General features: G+C 43.7%; 1 protein-coding gene across 1 annotated transcript in view; it reads right to left on the bottom strand.

Moving 5' to 3' along the window:
• Positions 1-1,612: 1,612 nt before the first annotated feature.
• Positions 1,613-20,786, bottom strand: part of CSUI_004377 (tyrosine kinase-like) — a 25,968-nt gene continuing 6,794 nt past the window's right edge. Inside the window, exons 5-19 of the mRNA XM_068064569.1 lie at positions 20,158-20,476; positions 14,690-19,297; positions 13,664-13,730; positions 12,283-12,540; positions 11,322-11,408; positions 10,260-10,352; positions 9,110-9,253; positions 8,351-8,420; positions 7,376-7,457; positions 7,039-7,087; positions 6,363-6,860; positions 5,407-5,456; positions 4,556-4,602; positions 3,342-3,676; positions 1,613-2,743 (exon numbers count right to left, since the gene is read on the bottom strand). Coding sequence (XP_067923456.1) covers positions 2,321-2,743; positions 3,342-3,676; positions 4,556-4,602; positions 5,407-5,456; positions 6,363-6,860; positions 7,039-7,087; positions 7,376-7,457; positions 8,351-8,420; positions 9,110-9,253; positions 10,260-10,352; positions 11,322-11,408; positions 12,283-12,540; positions 13,664-13,730; positions 14,690-19,297; positions 20,158-20,476 — 7,130 coding nt within the window. The 3' untranslated portion in view covers positions 1,613-2,320. The remainder of the gene's footprint in view (positions 2,744-3,341; positions 3,677-4,555; positions 4,603-5,406; positions 5,457-6,362; positions 6,861-7,038; positions 7,088-7,375; positions 7,458-8,350; positions 8,421-9,109; positions 9,254-10,259; positions 10,353-11,321; positions 11,409-12,282; positions 12,541-13,663; positions 13,731-14,689; positions 19,298-20,157; positions 20,477-20,786) is intronic.

The raw sequence follows: 20,786 nt of genomic DNA, 5'->3' as shown, positions 1-20,786 counted from the left end.
CAGGAGGCGTAATGACTACGAGGTGGATGAGATGAGTAGGCAGCATCAAGGCGAGAGAAGAGAGAGAAGTTTTCACGCGGGGACGAGTTCATCCTTTTTCCCATGTATACGTGTGGAGTGTGGAAAGAGGAGGAGACATGTATATCTCTTTGATCCATTCTTTGTTTGTCTTGTGATGTCTCTCTCTACAAAAAACATGAGGGGGAATGTATGCGTGCATGCATGCGGATGCTTGCAAGACACTTTTACCCCCTACGTCGTATTCATATTGCTCAGCCTGCTTGTCTCTACAAGAAAGCGGGAGAGTGTCACGAAGGGATGTTATCTATAGCGTGTGGAGAGATGGAGACAGTCCTTCATAGAGAGATATAGAGAGAGACACAGACTCATCTCATGCGTATAAAGGCACATGCAAACATATATATATGTAGGTGCAAGATTGTATTCAAGACCTTCTTGAGACAAGAGAAGATAGAAAGCAGAGCAGGCGAGGAGTTCGTGTTTGGAGTGTCAGTTTTCTTTCTTTTTTTTGTCTGAGCGGTACACATTGGCAGTTTCTTCTTCTGCTTTTCTCCGTATACAAAGATGTCGGGGGGGCAAGGAAAGAATAAGATCCAGTCTCATCATAGAGTATACTATACATCCATCTCTATACGTCTTCATCTGCACATGAAGCGTAATATGATGTATTATGTTGATAACGTCACTTTCTCTAACCACAAGTCCCGATCGTCTGTATCTTCTCCTCGCTCGGGGTGTCTCTTCCTGTTGTCAAGATCTCTCCTCAGTGCGGTGTCTCTTGAAGCTAGCAGCAGCACGAGAGGGCAGGCAGCAATAGAAGCCTTCCCCCCACTCTTGCGTGCTCCTATAGCTCTCCGCACATCTGTTTGGGTGTGTATGAGGGGTGTGTGTGTGTGGCTATGTGTGAATGAACGCATGCATGCACTCATACATACAAAGATACACGGCCCCAGAAGGATTTTCATGATTGTGATGACGACCGTGCATGAGGCAGTCAGCATGAAGGGTGAACGAAGAAGTTTTATCCTTTCTCAAGAATAGAGATGATATGTCTATTTTTTCCAAAGACAAACAAAGTCTTGGAGAATAAGCTGCAGAAATCCGTTCATGTTTTCAGCAACACGCCCGCCCCATCTCATACCTTCTTGGCATCTGCTACGATCAAGAAACGTGTTTCACGGCTCAACACCCACCCCAAAATCGAACCATGAGAGAAAGGAAAGCTTTCTCTCTCTCCATTCGACTTCAGTCAAAGACAGGAGGGAGAAGAGAAAGTTCATCTTCAATCTATATCTGTCTACAGTCTGTCTATCCATCTTAATCTATCTATCTAATCTAATCCATCTATCTGGGTTCTCCCTTGGAGAAGTCGGTCTAGGTATCCATCTCCTTGTATGTATCGCTACCCAGTGGAACAGGCATCTCAAAGCACTTTGGCGGTCATTCAGAATGAAACATGACAGAGAGAGAGAGAGAGAAAGATAGGTCTTTCTCTGTTTTCTATTGATGAAGAATCACATGCCGGTCACTTATCCAAGTTTGGAATAGATGAGACTGTGAAGTCCTTAGACTTTCTTTAGAAGTTGGTGAGTCCGGCCGAAGGTTAGAAGAAAGAATTGTTAGCCAAAACACGATGAAGCAAAGAAACTCGACACCCAACACACTACAGTCAACCGATCGAGCATGCATGCATGCATGCAATCTCTCACTCAGGTATCGTTTCTCCATCTTCCTCCTTGTCGATTCCTCTCTATCAGTCCTCACTATTTGGATAGAGAGCATGCTTAGGGCTGACTAGGATTGCCCCTTCTTGTGGGTCTTGTGAACAGAAGGTATAGAAGGACACTCGTATAAGAAGCATACAAAGTCTCCCTTACTCTTCTCGATACAAGGAGAGAGGGGGACAGGGAGAGAACCATCTTCGCATGCACCTCGGCATCGTAGTCATTCTAGCAGCAGTAAATATAGAGCTTCTACAAGTACATGCAAGCAAAACATTCTCTTGAACTTTCTTTTCTTCTACATACGAACTTTCTTTACGTTCTGCAGAAACTACAGAAGTCTCGAACTCTTCGCTTGTGTCTGTATGTCTACAGCCATCACATAAAGATAGATGGATACGTATCTATCTACATACATCTATCGGCACATACATATATATATATATAGAGAGAGAGAGAGAGTTGTCTTCAGGTTCACATGATTGGCATGAGCAGCTGTAAGAGAGAGAGAAGAGCAAGACGTTTGTTTATCTTCTTCTTCTTCCTCGTTTTGGTTCATTTCTATCACCGTTCTTCATCTAGAAATTTTCTTCTTCTTCTTCGTCTTCTTGTTCACCTCGCCCCAGGATAACAAGGCCTTCCTTCAAATAGAAACATTCTTCTTCATCTTGCACCATCTCGCCATCTCCCTCCATCCCGTCTCCGTCTACAGTCTCAAGATCATCTTCTTCTTGGATATCTTTTCTCTCCTTGGCATATTTCGGTAGATCCTCTCGTCTTTTACCGTGGCTCTCTTGATGCTGTTGCTGCTCTACTTGCCTCTTGAGGTCCCACCTTTCAAGTTCACGAAGGACTGATGAAGAAGATGAAGACGAAGAAGAAGTTTTCGAGTGTCTATACACCCCGTTACTGCGACTCTGACGAATGAACGGATGAGCTAAAGCTTCCTCAACACTTGGTCGACGTTGCCGATCAAAAGATAACACACGTCTCAGAAAATCCTGACAAACCAAAAGAAACAGAGAAAGAAAGAAAGAGATAAGAAAGAAAGGAAGAACAAGAAAAACCTCACCAACACGTTAGATGGAGATAAATAGATAAATAGATAGATAGATAGACAAAGGTATGAGTATACATAGAGGAGAATTCTAGACACAGAGAAAGAAAAGGTAGCGAAGGATGACAAGGTAAAGATCTCTCCATGTCTTTCACATGTACTGTCCTGTACCATACGCATAGACAGCTATCTAGCTACGCGCGATAAACACATCTAGATAGATAGATAGACAGACAGCCTACTGCGAACGGGATGGTTAGGCAGCCGCCTTGGAAGATAATAGAGAAGTAAGTCACATGCGGAGAGGCTTTCCAGATACATCTACGGCTCTACACGAAGCTAAGAAAGACTACATGTCTCTCGGTCGATCTCTCTCTACACATACATATATGTAGAAAGAAATCGAGTTAGACCGAAGTACAGTAAGGCCTCAGCGTCTGTGATATACCCTTTCAATACCACAGTGATGCGCGTATAGAAGTATAAACAGCATCGAGCCTACATACCTACATCGATACGTCGATCTATCTTTCATTTCTTACCAAGCATTGAGAAGAGAGATCTTCATGGCATGTCGAGCTGTCTCCATCATCTCCCTTGTCTCGTCTCTCCCCTCCTTCTCTTCCGTGTTTTTCTCCTGTCCTCTCTTCTACACCTCTCGGCGAATTCGATAGGCCGCGATCCCGTCGCTTTGTTGATGACGAGTTTTGTGTACAGGGAGAGGGAGAAGATTGTTTTGAAGTGCATGCAAGGAGCCCAGATTTCTTCTCCTTTTCTTTCTCTTCATCTTGCTCGAATAACCCCACTTCTCTTTCACCTCCGGGTGTACGTGAAGGGAAAAATTTCAGCCCTCGATACGCATCCCGAATGATCGTCGCTGTACACCAATAGAATGAAGGGATAGAAGAATATAGACTTCTTTAAGCACCTCCCCTCTCTCTTCATTCTGTCTATCACTAGTCGTCTTACTGAGTTGATTACCCTACAACTAAACGTATACATGTACACCTATCTTTGGTTTGACATATGGAGGGAGAGAGAGAAGAAAGAAAGGACATGAGTTAAGAAAGGTATGGATCTATCTATCTATCTATCTACCTACGGGGAGAATGGAGAGCGAGACAGACCATACGAGTTGGAGAAGAGCCTAGATGACTGGAGGGATAAGTATAGATACTAGCGAAGAAGCTTCATACATAGGCGTGCATCTGAAAACTTGGCTTGAAGAAATTCCTTATCATCAGTCACGGAGGTGACTGGAGACTTTGTTTCCGGGTGGTGTACATACACCAGATTATATAAAATAGAATCTCTTTTCTTGTCGAAGTAGCAGTTGTAGGCGCCGTGTGGCTGCTAGTAGGGACAGAGTCCTTGTATACGTGTGTGTGGTCGTGCGTAAGAGCAGAGTCAAGAAGAGCACATTCACTTCACTGCTACTGTATGAACAAAACATTCTTCTTCTACTGCTTAACGTCTGATTTAAATGGTATCACAGAGAGGCGGGTCTACATACATCGAGGGGGGACGCGGGATAGAGCCTGGATGAGACGATAGGTACATCTAACTGTAGGAGCTGATCAAAAGAAAGAGAAAAAGAAAAAGAAGAATGCGATGAAGAAGGGGAGGGTATAATTCTTATGGATGAAGGAATGATAGCAAGCAGTTCATGAAAGGAGAAAGAAGAACCTCTTTCTCTTGTTTTTCTTCTTCTTTAGTTTGTCTCTCTCTGTCTCTGTCTCTGTGTGTGGCATTTTACCTGCAGGGTCGGTATGAGACTGAGAAGGTACCCCGCCAAACGGCCTCCTGCAAAAAGGATAGGAAGAAAGAGATTAACCAGGAAAGAAGGGCAACTAATTAAGAGAAAAAGACAGAGAAAGAGATAAGAACGGAAGAAAGAAATAAGAAAGAATGAGCTTGCAGGAGGCAATTCGGTACACGAAGACATGACGATTACTCCATTTCGATGATTTAAGAGGGTCCACATTGAAGTCAAGAGAAACTTGCTTCACAGCAATACATCAAAAAGCAGAAGAAGAAGACACCCCTCTCTCTACTTCTACTAGATACACTGAAGAAAGACAATTAAATGGATGGATACACTAGAGACAGGTACGGCGATTCATGATACAGAGGCAAATGGACAGAAATATGGATCGAGGATAGATAGATAAGTAGACAGACAGACAGATAGATAGATAGATAGGTCAAGGATACACACAAAAGTAAACTGAAGATAGGAAGATTGAAGCTAGATAGACAGGAGAGCGAATTCCCTTTCGAGCAGAGCCTATCATTTGGTTCTATACATACTCAGCCATCTTACCAAAGCTGAACCACCTCCGTTGCTAACTCTATGTATGTATGTATATGTATAGTATATGTATAGTATATGTATAGTATATGGATGTGTATGTATAGTATGTATTCATCATCGAAGCACGACGGACCAGAGGAATGTGGCTTAGATCTGTCTCTGTCTCTTTTCTTCTTCTGCCTCTTCTTTGGCATGCCGAGGAACGAAGAGGAGAAGGATAGAGAAGAAACGAGAAGAAGAGGAAGACGGATGGAGAGACGAAGAAGAAGAAAACAAATGATGAGGCAGCTCACCGGTTGAAGAGCATTTCATACAGGATACACCCTACAGCCCAAATGTCAATCTAAGAGAGACAGAGAGAGAGAGAGAGAAAGAAAGAACAGGAGATAAGAAGAAGAGAGAAAGAGAAGACGTGGCCGAGAGAGAAAGAGAGAAAAGGAAAGAGGCTATAGAGAGAAAGTATTGAGATGAACAGAAGCGAGAAAGAAAGAAAGAAAGAAGTCTAGCAACTGGACAGTCTAAACACAACGGCGGTCGCCTGCTTGAAGCGTAAGAAGAATCACCCCGTTTCAACTACTACTACAGCTCCTTTGCTCATCCACTTATCGGCAAGACCATCATACACAGAGCAAAGAAAAATACAAAGAAGACAGCCAGTGACTCTTCACTGGAGACGGACCGATGTGAAAGAACGAATAGTTAGATTGAAGATAGATAGATATACTGAAGACAGATGGATAGATTGACGGACTGAGGATAGGTAGATAGACAGACAGATGAAGAAACAACTACATGTACGCAAAAAGGCTCAACAGTGTATCTATATGCGATAGACAGGCGCATCTCTCTCTCTGTGTGTATGTATGGACAGATGGATATGTGTATGTTCGTAGAGAAAGGGGGAGATAGGGAGAGTGAGGAGCAATCGAAGGAGGAGAGATCCCTGGCTTAAGAAGATAGAGCAGCCACTCAAATTCAGATCTGCCTTGATCTTTCGAGGGACCTCTATGTGCTTCAACTACGACTACTACTACTACATACAGGAGATGTCTTTTCTTCTCCGTTCATCCACATGAAAGGAAAAGAGAAGAAACCTTTCTCTTAGATATCTTCTTCTCCCTCACCACCTAGTCGATCTCCATCTCCTCGGAGAAAGAAAATCTTCTTTTTTCCTCTCTTTCTTCTTCTTCTTATTCTCCTATGTCTCTCTTCATCCTTCCCCTTGCTTATGCCGTCTACTTGAACCTACCTTATCGTCTAAAGGGACAGCGTCAACAGGGGGAAGAAGCTTGATAAAGGCCTCAGGATCTCTCAATTGATCATCTGTATAAGAAGGAAGGCCCTGTGACGGCGAAGAACGATGACGTATTGTATTCATATTCTCTCTCGATTCTCGACCTCTTTTCTTTCTGATATCTTGATCTTCTCCTTCATCCTTCCCTTGCCCCACCTCCCTTTCATCTTCCCCTGTCTTTCTTTCTTCTTCTTCTTCTTTTATTCTTCCTACAGCCCGCCCTGCATTGGCCTCCCCCCCATTTGACGGTTGAATCATAAACATCATTCGTTGCTGCTGAAAGCGCATTTGCTGTCTCTGTCTCTGTAGGAGGAGACACTCGGGAGGCTGGTACCACAGGGTCCCCCCTCCTTCCCATTGAAGTTTCTCTCCTCGAGGCACAACACGTGATAAGCCAAAGTCTGCTAGCTTGCACACCCCTCTCTGAAGTAAGACATTCCCAGGCTTGACATCCTGAAAGAAGATAAGAAGAAGAAGAAGAGAGACAAAGAGAGATATGCAGATGGATGATCATCATAGAAAAGAAGAAAGGCAAGGCTTGTTTGTCTACACGATGTAGAATAGAATGAAGAGAACAAAGGGAAGAAGAACAAGATCACCTCCAAAGCTCCTCTTCCTCATCCTTACTTACCAAGTGATGTATCGTCCCAGCAGGCTGCTGCTTGAGATAGAGAAGCCCCCTGTAAGAAGCAAAATGGATACATCGAAAGCCACAGTAAGGGTAAAACTCCTAGCCCTAGCCTTCCTTCCCCCTCATTCCATAGGGGTATTCCACGCGTCTACTTGAGAGAAATGAATGGTATACGTCCATGGTCACGCACCGCGATGTCCTATAAACCTCTCTTACAGTACTTCCGATGCATATCTTCTTCTTCTTCGAGGTCTTCCATCCATTTCTTTTTCCTCCTTCTTATTATTCTTGTTCTCACCTCCTTAGTCGATACTCTTTTAGTTGTCTTAGCACTCACTCGAGAATCTGAGACAGCCACTCAGCTGCTAAGGCCTCTGGAAGAGGACCTGAGAGCTTCAAGAAATGATCTATGTCGCCACCTAGACGGGGAAGGAAGGAGACGGACACCCAGAGAGAGACAAAAAAACAGGAAGAGGCGGTGAAGAAGGAGAGAGACAGACAAAGAAAGAGATAAGAAAGTAAGGACGAAAGAAAGAAAGAAAGACGAGAAAAGAATAGGAAATGCAGACAGTCGAAAAGGTGAAAGGAACAAAGAAAGCTTTAGCAGTCTTACAGACAAAAGAACCTTGCGATGCGAATGAATAAGGGCATCTATTTCAACAAGTACTTCACTCTCATATCTATACATACATCTATATTGACATACATAGAGATTCAGATGTACAGTATCTATATCTCCTTTAAATAATGAGTCTGCACCCTACACCTCAATGTATATACATGCATACAGCGAATATAATATGATTCAGCATACATATATATATATATATATACATACATACTATACACATACAGTGTCTATTCAAAAACGTAGAGTGTCTATTGTGTACATACAGTAGGGCCCTGACTCATTAGGTGAAGGCCTGTGTGTGCCACTCTAGCCTACTGATGTCTGCAGAATAAGACGATCTACCTCTAGTCTATCTTGAATCTACCTCTCTCTTAATTCTCTTCTTTTTGTGGTTCCTCATATGAAGGAAAGCAGTAACCTTTTTCTTATAGTCAGTGGACAACTACTAAGCTCAACCAGAGTGCGTGACTCGTAAAAGTTTGTCTTCGCGCATGCACATATCGATCCCCCTATATGACAAGCACGTCAGAGGGGACAGTCATAGAGAGAGCTAGAGAGATTGCGGAGGAGTGAAGAGATATGTGGAGCCGTAGAGAGAACAGAAGGAAGCTAATCACGAGTAATATGATCCAAGAGGAGGAAGAAGAAAGAAGAGAAGAAGACGAAAGGATTCATGTTTACCTTCACAGAATTCAAGGATACTAGCAAGGACATCATTCCCCATTTCAAAGCATGCTTTCATCTCCACTATCTAAAACGTAACAGCATAGAAATAAAGAAGATAGAAGAGGAGAAGTTAGAGATAGAAAGAAAGAGAAGAGAAGGCAGAGGAGGCACGCTCTTATTAGCACCGCCTTCATGACGCTTGAATCGAATGACTCCTACTGCTAAGACTTTCTTTCTCCATCAGGAGACAGGAGAACGTAACGAGGAATAGGTAGGGAGATAAATTAGGGACAGATAGATTAATAGATTCAACATAGACAGAGACGTAGAGAGAGAAAAAACAAAGGTGAATAGAGCAAAGATACATACATAGATAAACAGAGCGACAATAGAACCACACTGTAGAATGAAGATGGAGAAGGGCAGCTTTTTCATGAGTCCCAGCGAAGTCTCCCGTCAAGACCTAGGTATGTACATACACATGCATAGAGATTTGGATACACTTATACTCTTGTTCATTCTGTGGCGAACTGGAGACGTTCACCTTGGCCATGTGTAAGAACGGAGAAGAGATCATGCTATCTATCCGGCCCTCTTTCTTCAATCTATCTCTTATCTATCTCTCTTTCATCTATCTATCTATCTATCTTTAATCTATCTGTCTATCTATCTTTAATCTATCTTTAATCTATCTATCTATATATCTATCTCTGGTTAATCTATCTATCTATCTTAGTCCACCAATAGGTATGCTATCTCGTTGACTTTTCTTACATGGGGGTGAGGTAGAATATCTTTATGTATTTCAATTTCATTCTGTACACGTTTGACTACGTGCCAACGTGCACTTTCCTTCTCAACAGAGGAAAGAACGTGGAGCTTGGCAGCAAGGACGTCGCATGTTAAAGGATCAAACACCTGCATGCAGAGAGCGAAAAAAAACATCAACCCCTAACTGGACTAAACACAACACGTTTCTCAGCCAGCCTATCTATCTATCTATCTGGGCTCATTCATTCTACATACTCTCCACAGAGAAGGCTCAAAGATATCTCCACAGGAACGTATGTATGCTTGCACACCACATACATGTACAGATAATGGCTAGACAGAGAGAAAGAGTTCAAGTGTGTGAGAGATGCCTTACTCCCCGAAGGAGAGAAAAAGTTAACAAGATAGACAGCAAGCTCGCCATTCCACAGAACACGCGTAAGCAGCGATGCTCGCGCTACTCAGTATATGTATAAATTTGTATAGGTCTATACATATACCTACATGCAGGGAGTCGTTATGTATGTGAAGTAGAGGAGACACTACTGGCTAGTGTGAGGAGGAAACGAGAAATGCATGCTAGATGAAAGCAGAAGAAAAGAGAAAGGAAAGTTTCGCATTTCGATATGTTGAGAGAAGAAAAATAGAGAAAGACACTCCCGACGAAAATAATGAAAAGCGTTACTCGAGTCGCCAGGACGTCCGTCAGTTCGAGCTCAGCTGTAGAGGGTGCAGGAACAGCCACCACATATAGTCGTGTGTGTGCGTGCCCCTATGCGTAAAGAAGGAACTCAGCTGTCTTGATTTAACTGTTGTATCTTGTCCTCGAATGGAGCTGTCTGTACACCTGATCTGAGAAGGGGACACTACTCTCAGCCTGGCACCCCTAGAAGGTCAACTCTCTTTCTTTCTCTCATTCTTTCCGGAAATCGTTTCTAGTGAGTCTCTTTGGTCCTTCGTCTCTTCTGTTCTTTTTTCTCCCTCCTTCTTCACTCTCTTCACAGATGCCTCAAGGATACGTAAGAGTCCAGAGTAGAGACAGACAGGTGACAGATAGGTATATACGCTAAAGATGAATAAGAGATAGATCTTCTATTCATTGTATCGCTTTTCTTTAGTCGGGAGATAGAAGAAGAAGAAGAAACAGGCTGACCTCCCAGACTTCGGCGAAGCCTCCCTTTCCTAGGAGATTGAGAAGTCTATAGCCTCTCTTGAGCTGATGGAAATTACTAAAGTGTGAATTCGCCTGAACAGACACAACGAAAGAAAAGAGGTTCCTCTCCACATTTTCACTGTAGAAAAAACCACATTCAAGGATGCATGCAAAACAGACAAATCTATATAGAGTCAAACTCACTCCTATCACTCGTAATTGCTACGTAGATCTACTCATATCTATCTATCGATTTATCTATCCATCTATTTATTTCTAATCTCGTTATCTATTCTTCTTTGAGAGAGACATGATCAATGATGCATGGCATCACATGATGTCTCGAAGGATCTGTCCCAGTCCCTGACATTATCATGTAGACAACCTCCATATCTATATAGAAGACGAAAAAGAGAAAACATACTAGAAATTTACTTGTTCTCATATGTAAAGTTGCATCGCATATCTCCTCATTTTCTATCCGTTATATTCACTGTGAGTCTCGTGCAATCAGATCTATCTTCTATACGTATAAATATATCTGTATTTGCATGCGCTTCAGCTTGTACGGTTGAGCGGCACTGGGGCTGTAATGAGGCGGCGTACAGAGAGATCTTTGTATCGATATGAAAGAGACGGAGTCTCGACTGGGAGGGGAGGGCATGAGTTACGAAAATGAAAAGCTTTTCAAGCTTCATCGCCACGGCCGACATCAGCAATCAGGTGTACATACAGAATGGGAGTGTTGTAGAAGGCAGAAATCGTAGTAGTACGGCTCTCTTACTCCCCACGGTTCTTCCCTGCCGTCCCTACCAGGAGGGAAAGATCCTTCTAGCTAACTGATATACGATGGCAGGAAGCATGTGCTAGATGCGCCTAGACAAGTGCCCAGGAGAAACCATATAAGGTTGATCGCCATATACACAGATATATGCATCCTTCCGTGACGTACATCCAGTATATAAACACATATATGTGTATAGACATCTTCGCTAGCCCTAGATGTCTACATAGACACATCTCTATATATGTAAAGACTGCTAGATCACCCCTCTCACTGACTTGAGCTAAGAATAGCTTTGTTTGCTTCATCAGTCGGTATCGGTTCGCATCTAGTTTTCTCTTCAAATTGTAGAGCTCGGCGTTCTCCTGAAGACAAAGAAAGGTCATCCACTTGACTAAAAGCTTCTCTCTGTTGAGAGTTCATGTAAGCAGCCAGGCAGGCAGGTACCTATGTATATACATATATACACTATATAGATATGGATATATAGATATACGTGCTGGGTCTACCGCATGGCATGATACGAACGAGGGAGAGCTATATTAGAGCAGCGCATAGAGAGCTCCTCTCCTCCTTCTAGGTCAAGTATATTTTGCTCACTACAGAAAAAAGAAAGAGACAAGGTGAGAAATAAGAAGACCTTTGTCTCAGAACAAACAGTGAGACTGACAATATAAACCATTCAAGAGAAAATTCAACTGGAGGTCCACAAGAAAAATCCAGCAGGAGGAAAAAGTCGCTAAATCAGACTCGACAGGACGTATCGGGAGAGGTACACTGATACTGACATATACACGTGTGGATCTCCGCATCCAGACTGAAGATATATAGCTAGATAAAGATAAAGACAGATATATAGATGGATAAAGACACATAGAGAGGTCAAGATAGAAAGATGGATAGGTTCAAGAGAAGTAGGCAAAGATGACCTGATAGCTACGAGAGAGAAAGATAGGCACCATGGGTGAGTTTGTTCATTCCACCATACAGACATGTACCAGGGACATCTTCAGCCGTCCATAGAAACATTCCCATCTATCCCTTAAAAGTCTCTACATCCCTCTCTCTTCATACATCTCTCCTACTTCAGTATACCCTAGGCACATGCGACACCTCTGGGGGGGAGAACATCTTTCGACGGCTAGATGACGCACACGCTGCCGTCTTCTAAGAGAGATAGTGAAGCTTGAAAGAGAGAGAAGAATCTGATCTAACAATGGAATTTTTGAGAAGACGGACCTCCAAGATCTGAGAGCGAAGAGAACGTAAGCGGCCCTCAATAGGTGAGAGAGATGAAGCAGCTGTAGTATTCGTAGTAGTGATAGTAGATGGAGAAGGAGAAGAAGACGTGGAGTGGCTCATGTTGTTTCTCTTCTTGATCTTCTCGTTGAGCAGATGATCTGCTTTACCACTATGGAGGCTACGGCGTGCAGAAACACTCTCGTCTTCTCGACGGCTTCGTGAAAGGCATCGATGAAGGAGACGAAAGAGATGAGACTGACTCCGAACGAGAAAGAACAAAAGACACAAACCACACCAAGAATCGATCCGAAAAGATAGAAAGGCCTGAATGAGTTTTCTTTTAGTGCTAGGGGTAACAGAAGGGGGAGGTCTCTTGAATCCTATCACGGAATGTACACAAAAAAGGAAAAGACAAGAGTGTCTTCCTTTCACGTGCTTCTTTTCGACTTCTAGAGCGGTGATTGAGGTGAGGAAAGAAAAATGTCCTTCATGCCGAGAAACGACGTGGACGTCTATTACAACCTCGGGTCTCACGAGAGAAAAGATCACAAGAGAGAGAGAGAGAGGGGAGGTCAAGAGGAAGAAGAATAGTCTCTTTCTTCAAAACGGCTCTCTTACTTTGTGCGGTTTCTGGTAGCTGCTAGTACGTGGCTATGACCCCTACTACTACTACTATGCCTACTATGAGAACTATCACTAGCAGTAGAACTACTCATCCTGCCAGGAAGACCTCTTGTAGTACTCCTACTGGTGGTACTAGTAGTACTAGTAGTAGTACAAGCACGACTATGAACAGTAGTAGTAGTATTAGCAATACTATAGAAAGTAATAGTAGTAGCAGTATTAGCAATACGATCAATACGAGTAGTAGTAGTAGTACTACAGAGAGGAGTAGTAGTAGTAGGAGGGGTAATAGTACACGCAGCACTATTGATCGTAGTAGGAATCGTATTAGCAGTACTATATACAGCAGTAGTTCTATCAGTAGGAATCCAAGTACTATGAGTAATCAAAGTGCGGGGAGTCGCAGCAGTGTCACTAGGACAGCTATAGGTACACGTAAGTATTGATACACTCGTGCTATTATAGGGACAAAGACAGGCATGACTATGTATGTATAGATGAATACATATATATGAAGATTCACGTAGATATTCGTGTCTATGAGTGCACATCTATACGTATATACATCGACGTGCCGCAGTGAGAGTATCAATGTGAATATGCTTCCTTCGCTTTCCTTCTTCTCTGGAAAAAGAAGAAAAGACAAAAAGAAGAAGAGAAGCAGGCTGATCACAACCACCGTCTCAAACCACTCCTCCTCCTCCTCCTGGCGCTGGTATCGACGCTGTTCCCGTAGTGAGTTGCGAGGACTTACTTCGACTTGAAGGCATTCGACGAACTGACTTCCATCTCTATAGGAATCCTGGCTTGGAGGTCTCACCCTACGAAGGACAAGAAGAAAAGAAAGAGAAAGACAGAGAAAAATAAGGACGAGGAAAGAAACCCTCCTGGTCTTTGCGTCTTGGAGAAGATCACAGCAGGACAGTGATGAAGAAAGGTTTATACAAGTCTGGATTGCATCATCCACGGAGGTGTCCCCTATACATAGAGATATAGGAATAGAGTCCTAGCGGCCTTTGAACCAGCTTTCTTCGGATAGATGTAGGTAAGCATATACAGAGCAAGACTTTGCTTGGCACCATTCAAACTATTCATACAGACACATCTAGGTATATGACTCGAGAGAGAGAAAGAGAAAGAGAAGAAAGACAAATAGACATCTGCACAAGAGGGGCAGATAGAAGTGGGGACTAGCCTAGCTCGCGTTGTAAGCATCTTTTTCCCTGCCGAGGTATCTCCCTACTTGTCTTTCATCTGTCTATGTATGTGTCTTTCATCTGTCTTTGATCTATCTGTCTTTAATCTATCTATCACCCGTCACTTACGATGCGACTGCTGATGGTCGAGGAAGTTCCCTTGGACGATGCTGTCTCCACACGTATGGATAGGTGTACGCACATACCCCCTAGTACCTAGACTCGTCCTTGTCTACCTCTCTCTATATATATAGATACAAATATGTAAACCTATGTATCTGTCTCTATCTCTGTATCTCTTATGCATCTCTTCTGCGTGTCGCGTGTCTCTCTCTCTCGATGTATCGTATAACGTATATGTATCTCTCTATCTCTCTCTCTGGACATACACATATATGGAGGTACACAGAGAAACCTAAAGACAGATAGACTAAAGATAGGTAGATGCATTGAAGACAGATACATAGATAGATCAAAGAAAGGTAGATACATTGATGTGAGGAAGAAAGAAGAAGAGAAGAAAAGATGATACTGGCGACCATCCATGCGCAAGAATCTGAAGAATAGAGGTGGGGAGATCATACGTTCTATCTGTACATGTTTCATCCAGCCATCTGAGCTGCTCTGGAAGCGGTTCCCTCATGACGCTCTCCCAGTTCTTTAAGAGAGCCGCGTATTTCCCAAATCTCCCGACTTCTACAACTTCTTCTATATAAGATCTCCTTGCGCTCTTCGACACTGATAAGGAAGAACGAATAGAAGAAGAAGAAGAGCGCGATGAGGGGCGAGCAGTGGATGACGAGAAGTCTTCTCTCCTAGCTGTGGCGAGGCGCGACGGAATTGCCTCTCCTTCTCGTGCAGGTGATGGAGAGGAAGAAGAAGAAGAGTGTAAAGTAGTATGAGAAGAAGAGGAGGAAGAAGAGGAAGTTTTCTTTGTATGGGGAAGCGAAGAAGAAGAAGAGAGATCTGCATCTTGACCTGCTCGAGAGAACCGCTTCTTAGGTGATGAAGAGGGTAAGTGAGAATACGAAGAAGAAGAAGAAGAGGAAGGAGGGAGTGAAGAAGAGATATGCGTGTGATTCTTTCGTAGTCTATCTGAGAGAGGAAAAGAACTTTGCAACGTAGCGAGAGAAGAGGAAGAAGATGAGAATGACGAAGATTGAGAAGGCGAGAGGTGGCTCGATGGAGAAGTCGCATCTTTCTTTTCACTTGTCTGTACACCGCCATAGCCAAACGAAGAAGTCGAACTTTCGAGCCGATATGACAAGGGGGGGGGGCGGACAGAAGATGGGTTCCGATGATGTTCGTGTCCTTCCTTTCCACACAAAAGAGAAGAATCTTTACAGAAGGGTGACGAGGAGGAAGTGAAGCCCTCTTCTTCTTGCTGGAGGAGTCCATCTTCTCCTTCTTCCTGCTTCTCGTTTCCTTCTTCTTTTTCGGTTTTGCCTTTCTTGCTCTCATCTCTTCCCTGTTGATTGAGTGCCGCTTCTTCTTTTCTCGGTTCATTTATCTCACTCTTTATTCGAGGAACTACTGTCGGGACGGAATTCTCTTGTCTTTGTATCTTACCCAGTGTCTTTACACTCCGATTCTCTAAGCAATCTTCTTCTTTCTTCGTCTTCTCTTCAAGCAAGACACTTTCGTTTTCCTCCTTCTCGTTGTCCTCTCGCCTCTCCCCCTGCGGTGGAAGTGTGTCGCTAGCATCTTTTTCTTTCATCTTTCGCCGTTTCTTCTCTTCTCCTTCTTCTTTCTCTCTTTTCATGACTGCGTGATGGAGTTCCTTATGCAATCTTGTTCGTTTTTCTCCATGTGGAGGTAGAAGAGAAGGTTGATGTCTTTCTTGTATCTCTTGGGTCTTTCGTGTATGGCAGTTATCCTCTTCTTGAAGCTCTTGGTCATCTTCTCTCTCTTTCTCACTCGCCTGTCGAGAGGGCATATCCATCTGGACTTCTCTTTCTTCGTCGTCAAAGTTTGTCTCTTGTGCATGCAGCCCTTTTTCTTTCCCCTCTCGCTTTCTGTTTTCGTCTTCACTCCTACCAACAGTCGACCCCGGCGGAACCCCGCGCCGATGAGAAGAGAACGAAGGAGAAGAAGAGGAGAAGTCTCTCTCTTCATAATCTTCTTCTTCGTCGGGATCTTTTTCTTTCTTCCAAGACGTCCGGTGAATCTCTTCCTTCTGTCCCACGGAATGTATCTGTCCTCTTTCTCCTTCTCTTGAAGACAACGTTGAAGAGGAGATCCGATGGAAGGGAGAGACGTCTCTGGGTGATGTGCTAGCCACCGTAGAGGTCTTGCAAGACTTCGGTCGTTTGGCAGATGAACGTTGTGCTTGTTTATTTGAAGAAGAATGGTCTTCTTCATCTCCTCTTTCTCTCTTTGAGAGCTGCGAAGAAGAGACAGATAAAGAAGATGAAGAGACAGGAGGGGCGAGTTTCTCTCCTTCTTCTTCTTCATTCCCTCCATCAAAAAGATGAGAAGAAGGTCCCTTGCGATGAAAACAATAAGAAGAGGAAGGCGAACCAGAGGATGGTGCAGGAAAGACCGGAAGATGAGAAGCTTTCGCAGGCTGCGTGGAAGAGAGAAGAGCTTGCACACCAGAAGAAGAAGAAGAACTTGCTATTGTTGTTCTTCTTCTATCACTTCTTCTTCCTTTTCTATTGGGACACTGAAGGGTTTGATGGGAATCATTCATGAGCATGAGAAGAGGTTCCTCTTCATGTCCGGATGATGTGCTTTCGTCATCTACTTTTTGTATCTCTTTTTCTTCTTCTACTTCACTGCATGCGGCATTCTTGGCTCCTCTCTCTTCCCCGGTCCTTTCAGCATTCTCACTCTCCTCTCGACCTTCATAAACTTCTATCTTGGAACTTGAAGGCATCGGCTCATCATCCCTGTGAGTTACACTCCTCTCCCCCCTTTCCTTCTTCTTCTCCTCTTCTTCTTCTTGTGTTTCTACGCTTCGTCTTGTTGAATGACTTCCCAGAGCAGCAGTACGAGCGTCTTCCTCTTCAGACCATGAAGAATCATCTCTCTTCACCTTCTCTTTTCTCCTGTCTTGATCGTTCTCTATCTTCTTCTTTTCTTCCTCTCCAGTAGTCTCGTGAAGATGAGAGGAGGTTCTCACATGACACTTTTGTCGATGTGTTCTTCTCTCAGGAGATCTTTCATTACTAGGGATTACAGGGTCACATTCATCATCTTCAAGTGAAGCAGAACAAGGTGGCGTTCTCCTTTTTCTCTCTCTTCTCTTCTCAAGACGAGCACTCTTCTTACTCATATGATGACAAGAGGAAGCATCAATATCCCTCTCTTGATGACCGACTTCTTTGTTTTGGCTTGAACTTACATTTAGAAAACGTTTAGGAGGGAGAGTATTGCGATGTCCTTCTTCTCTTCCTCCTCCTTGTCTTTCCTGTTCTTCTTCATTCATTCTTCGTTCCTGAAGAAGTAGCTTCACACTCTCATCGCTTTCTCTCTCTTGAAACGTGAAGTCTTTCTCTTTAGATTCCTTAGAATGATGATCTTCTTCTTCCTCCTCGCTTTTATCTTCTTCTCTTCCTCCTATCATAGCAGCTTCTTTCTGAGGAGTCGAGGTTAAAGAAGAGAGATCCGCAACCTGAAGAATAAGAGGGGGTGAGGGGTGGGGCTCATGGAGACTCTGAGCTAGAGAACGATCTAGGACTGTACCGTTCTTATGATGTCCTTCTTCTCCTCTTCCTCGCAGCTTTCTTCTCTTGGGTGTCGTCGATAGACATTCTCCTGTCGTGTTAACATGATGTGTGGATGAGCTATACGAATACATCGGATCACACAGGAGAAGCTTTGGAGATGGGGATCTACTATTACAGGGAGATACATCACTGTCGCTTTCTCCCCTCAAGACAGTTCTTCTCTTTCTTTCTCTTTCTTCTTCTTCTTCTCTTTGATCTTCTGCATGCCGTCGTCGGGAAGCTTCTTCTCTTCTACCAGATATTTCTAAATTCTTTTCATGTTTCCTCTTCTTTCTCTCATCTCCAGTCTCGTCTACTTCTTGTTCTGCTGCTGTCTTCACAGCATCTCTCGGCTGAACGGGTAGCAGTTGTGATGCATCACGTCCCTCTACCATCACTCCAGAAGGACGAGAAGAAGAACAAGAGAAAGTCTTCTGTGGAGACTGGCCTTTCCTTCTTCCTCTTCTCTCCTTCTCATCATCGTCAGCGTCAGAATCTCTTTCTCTTGGTGTCTCTGTTGAAAGAATCTTCTTCTTCTCAAATTTCTTTACCTGTTCGAGCGAATCTCTTCTTTCCTTCATCGTCTCTCCCCCTTCATCCTGAGACTCTAGGAGAAGAACCTCATCTCTCCCACTTCTTCTCCCACCCCCCACATCATCAATAGATGCCTCTTCTTCCTTTTCTCTTTCTTCTTCTTGTTCATTTTCTGCGGAAATGTTGCCCTCCTGTCTATCTCCATCACTCTGCGAGACTTCTCTTCCTCGATCTTGACTGTCTTGATCCCATGTATCTGAAAGGTACGCTAAATCCCCGTTCTCTTTCTCATCGCGACTTGCCGCATTTCGCCGTTTCTTCTTCTTACAGTCTTGTGCAACTCCTCTTAAGGATGAAGATTCTCCAGGGGGGAGAAGATGAGAAGGAAGAGCAGGCCCGGGTGTACAAGACTTGCGAGGAGAGAAAGAACATGCAATAGATGACGGACAACGAGAAGAAGAAGAAGAAAGACATGAAGAAGAAGATGATAGGTTTGGAGAACGCTTGCTCTTTTCTTCTTGTTCTTCTTCTCTCCCTTCAGCCGATTGATCGCAAGAAGAAGAATCGAGAGCTGAAGTCTTCCGCATGTCCCGTATCATATCTCCTTCTTTCGACGTGTGAAGCTTCTCTTCTTCTTCCTTCTCTTCGTTTTCCCCTTCTTTCTCATCAGATCCTATCGCCTCTTCTAGGTTGCGCTCCAGCTCTTTCAAGAGATTCTGTAGAAGAAGATATGTTTTACTTTCTGAAACAGGCGGAGATGATTTCTTTGCTGTCTTTTCTCTTTCTCCGAGTAGTGAAGAGCCACGAGGATCTGTGCAGGTGTCTGTACACCTGGCGGCCTCATCATGAAGAGCTTCTTTCTCCCAAGATGACTGAAGAGCTTGACGTGTCTTCATGAGAGTTTCTTTCAAACGAGAATTCTGCTGTCGAAGTCGCTTTTCTTTTCTCCTGTGAAAAAGGAAGAAAAAGCGAAGAAGAGAAGAAAAGAGAAAAGCATCGCTCGAGTTGTAAGAATTTCAGTAGAAGCAATCACAGAGAGACAGTCTTGTCTTCTCCCTCATCAAGACACTTATTCTATCCATACGCCGAGAGAGTGGGTCTACTTCCATCCATCTATCTATCTATTTAGCTGTGTTTCTGTCTATCTGTCTACCAATGATCTAGCTACCACTTTGTCTAGCTACTTGTCTATCTATCTATCCGTATGAAAGCTATCGAGCTCGAAGAGACTGCGACGAGTAGAACACAAAGAAGGAGAGTTTGAGAATGTTTACGGAGAGAAGCTGGAAGGGAAGAAAAGCATTCATTCACGTTCTTTTCTTTCCCAGACTGCTGCAGACCAATGATCTCCCCTACCGCGCTCGATTACAGAGGAAAGACATGTATATGACGTATCTACAAGATCTTTTCTTCGTGGAAAACGAAAAGAACAGTCAGAGCGAGACGGAGAGAAAAGGAGAGAGGGCAGAGAGAACATATAGGGTGACACCTCCACCTTGCTAAACAAAAACCAAAGGAAGATGACCCTGCAACGGAGACAGGTGTATAGAAGAAGAGACAAGAAAAACTCCTGTCTCCATCCCCTCTAGGAGAGACAGTATGCAGAAAGGATACAAATTCACGTCTTTCTTCTTCGCTTTCTTTAGAAGAACGACAACGAGACACACAACCACGACTATTGCACTAAACGGTCTCTCTTTCTCTCTTCTACAAAGAGATCTGATCCGTCTCCAATATAGTTAATGATACATACACATCTACCGCCGTATGTGTACCTGTCTCTCTCTGTCTGCATATAAAGTCCTTACTTCGAAGCCCGAAGACATGATTCTAGAGTATGGTGATCTCTCCACTTTGCAGACGACGAGGGCGGTCTCTCGTATTTCTCTTGACACTTTTCTCCATTCTTATCTTGACTAGGGTTCGTGTCTCTCCCTTCTTCGACTTCTCTCTCCCCCCCCCCTTCTTGAGACTCTTGTTCATCCCCCCCTCCCCCTCCTGCCTCCGCTGCAGCAGCCGCTGCAGCTTGACGTTGTGCAAGGAGCTGCTGCTGATGAAGTTGAGCGACAAAAGCTCGGCGAAGGCGTTGATTCTCCACTTGCCAGTCAGCAAAGACATCTCGACGTCCTGTACAGACACGCGAAGAGAGAGAGTGAGAGAAGAAGAGTTCTAAGTATGACTAGAAGGAAGTTAGAGATGTGTCTGATGCTCATGAAAAGCGATGTTTTCATCTAATTCTCTTTTAGAGTCAGCAAGACCGTTCAAGAAAATCTCGAGTTCGAGAAAGATCGCAGGTGCACGTTCGGGCGGGTAAACATATCTATAGATGTCAACGCATGTATATACATTCACATATATACACACCTGTATACATATATGATGTATAAACAAAAAGAACAAATCGTCGATCTACGTATACATAGATAGATAGATAGCT

This window comes from Cystoisospora suis (genome assembly GCF_002600585.1).
Source record: "Cystoisospora suis strain Wien I chromosome Unknown contig_2026, whole genome shotgun sequence".
NCBI classification, from domain to species: Eukaryota; Apicomplexa; class Conoidasida; order Eucoccidiorida; family Sarcocystidae; genus Cystoisospora; species Cystoisospora suis.
The sequence above is the reverse complement of the archived record's forward strand: the minus strand, read 5'-3'. Positions and strand labels throughout refer to the sequence as shown.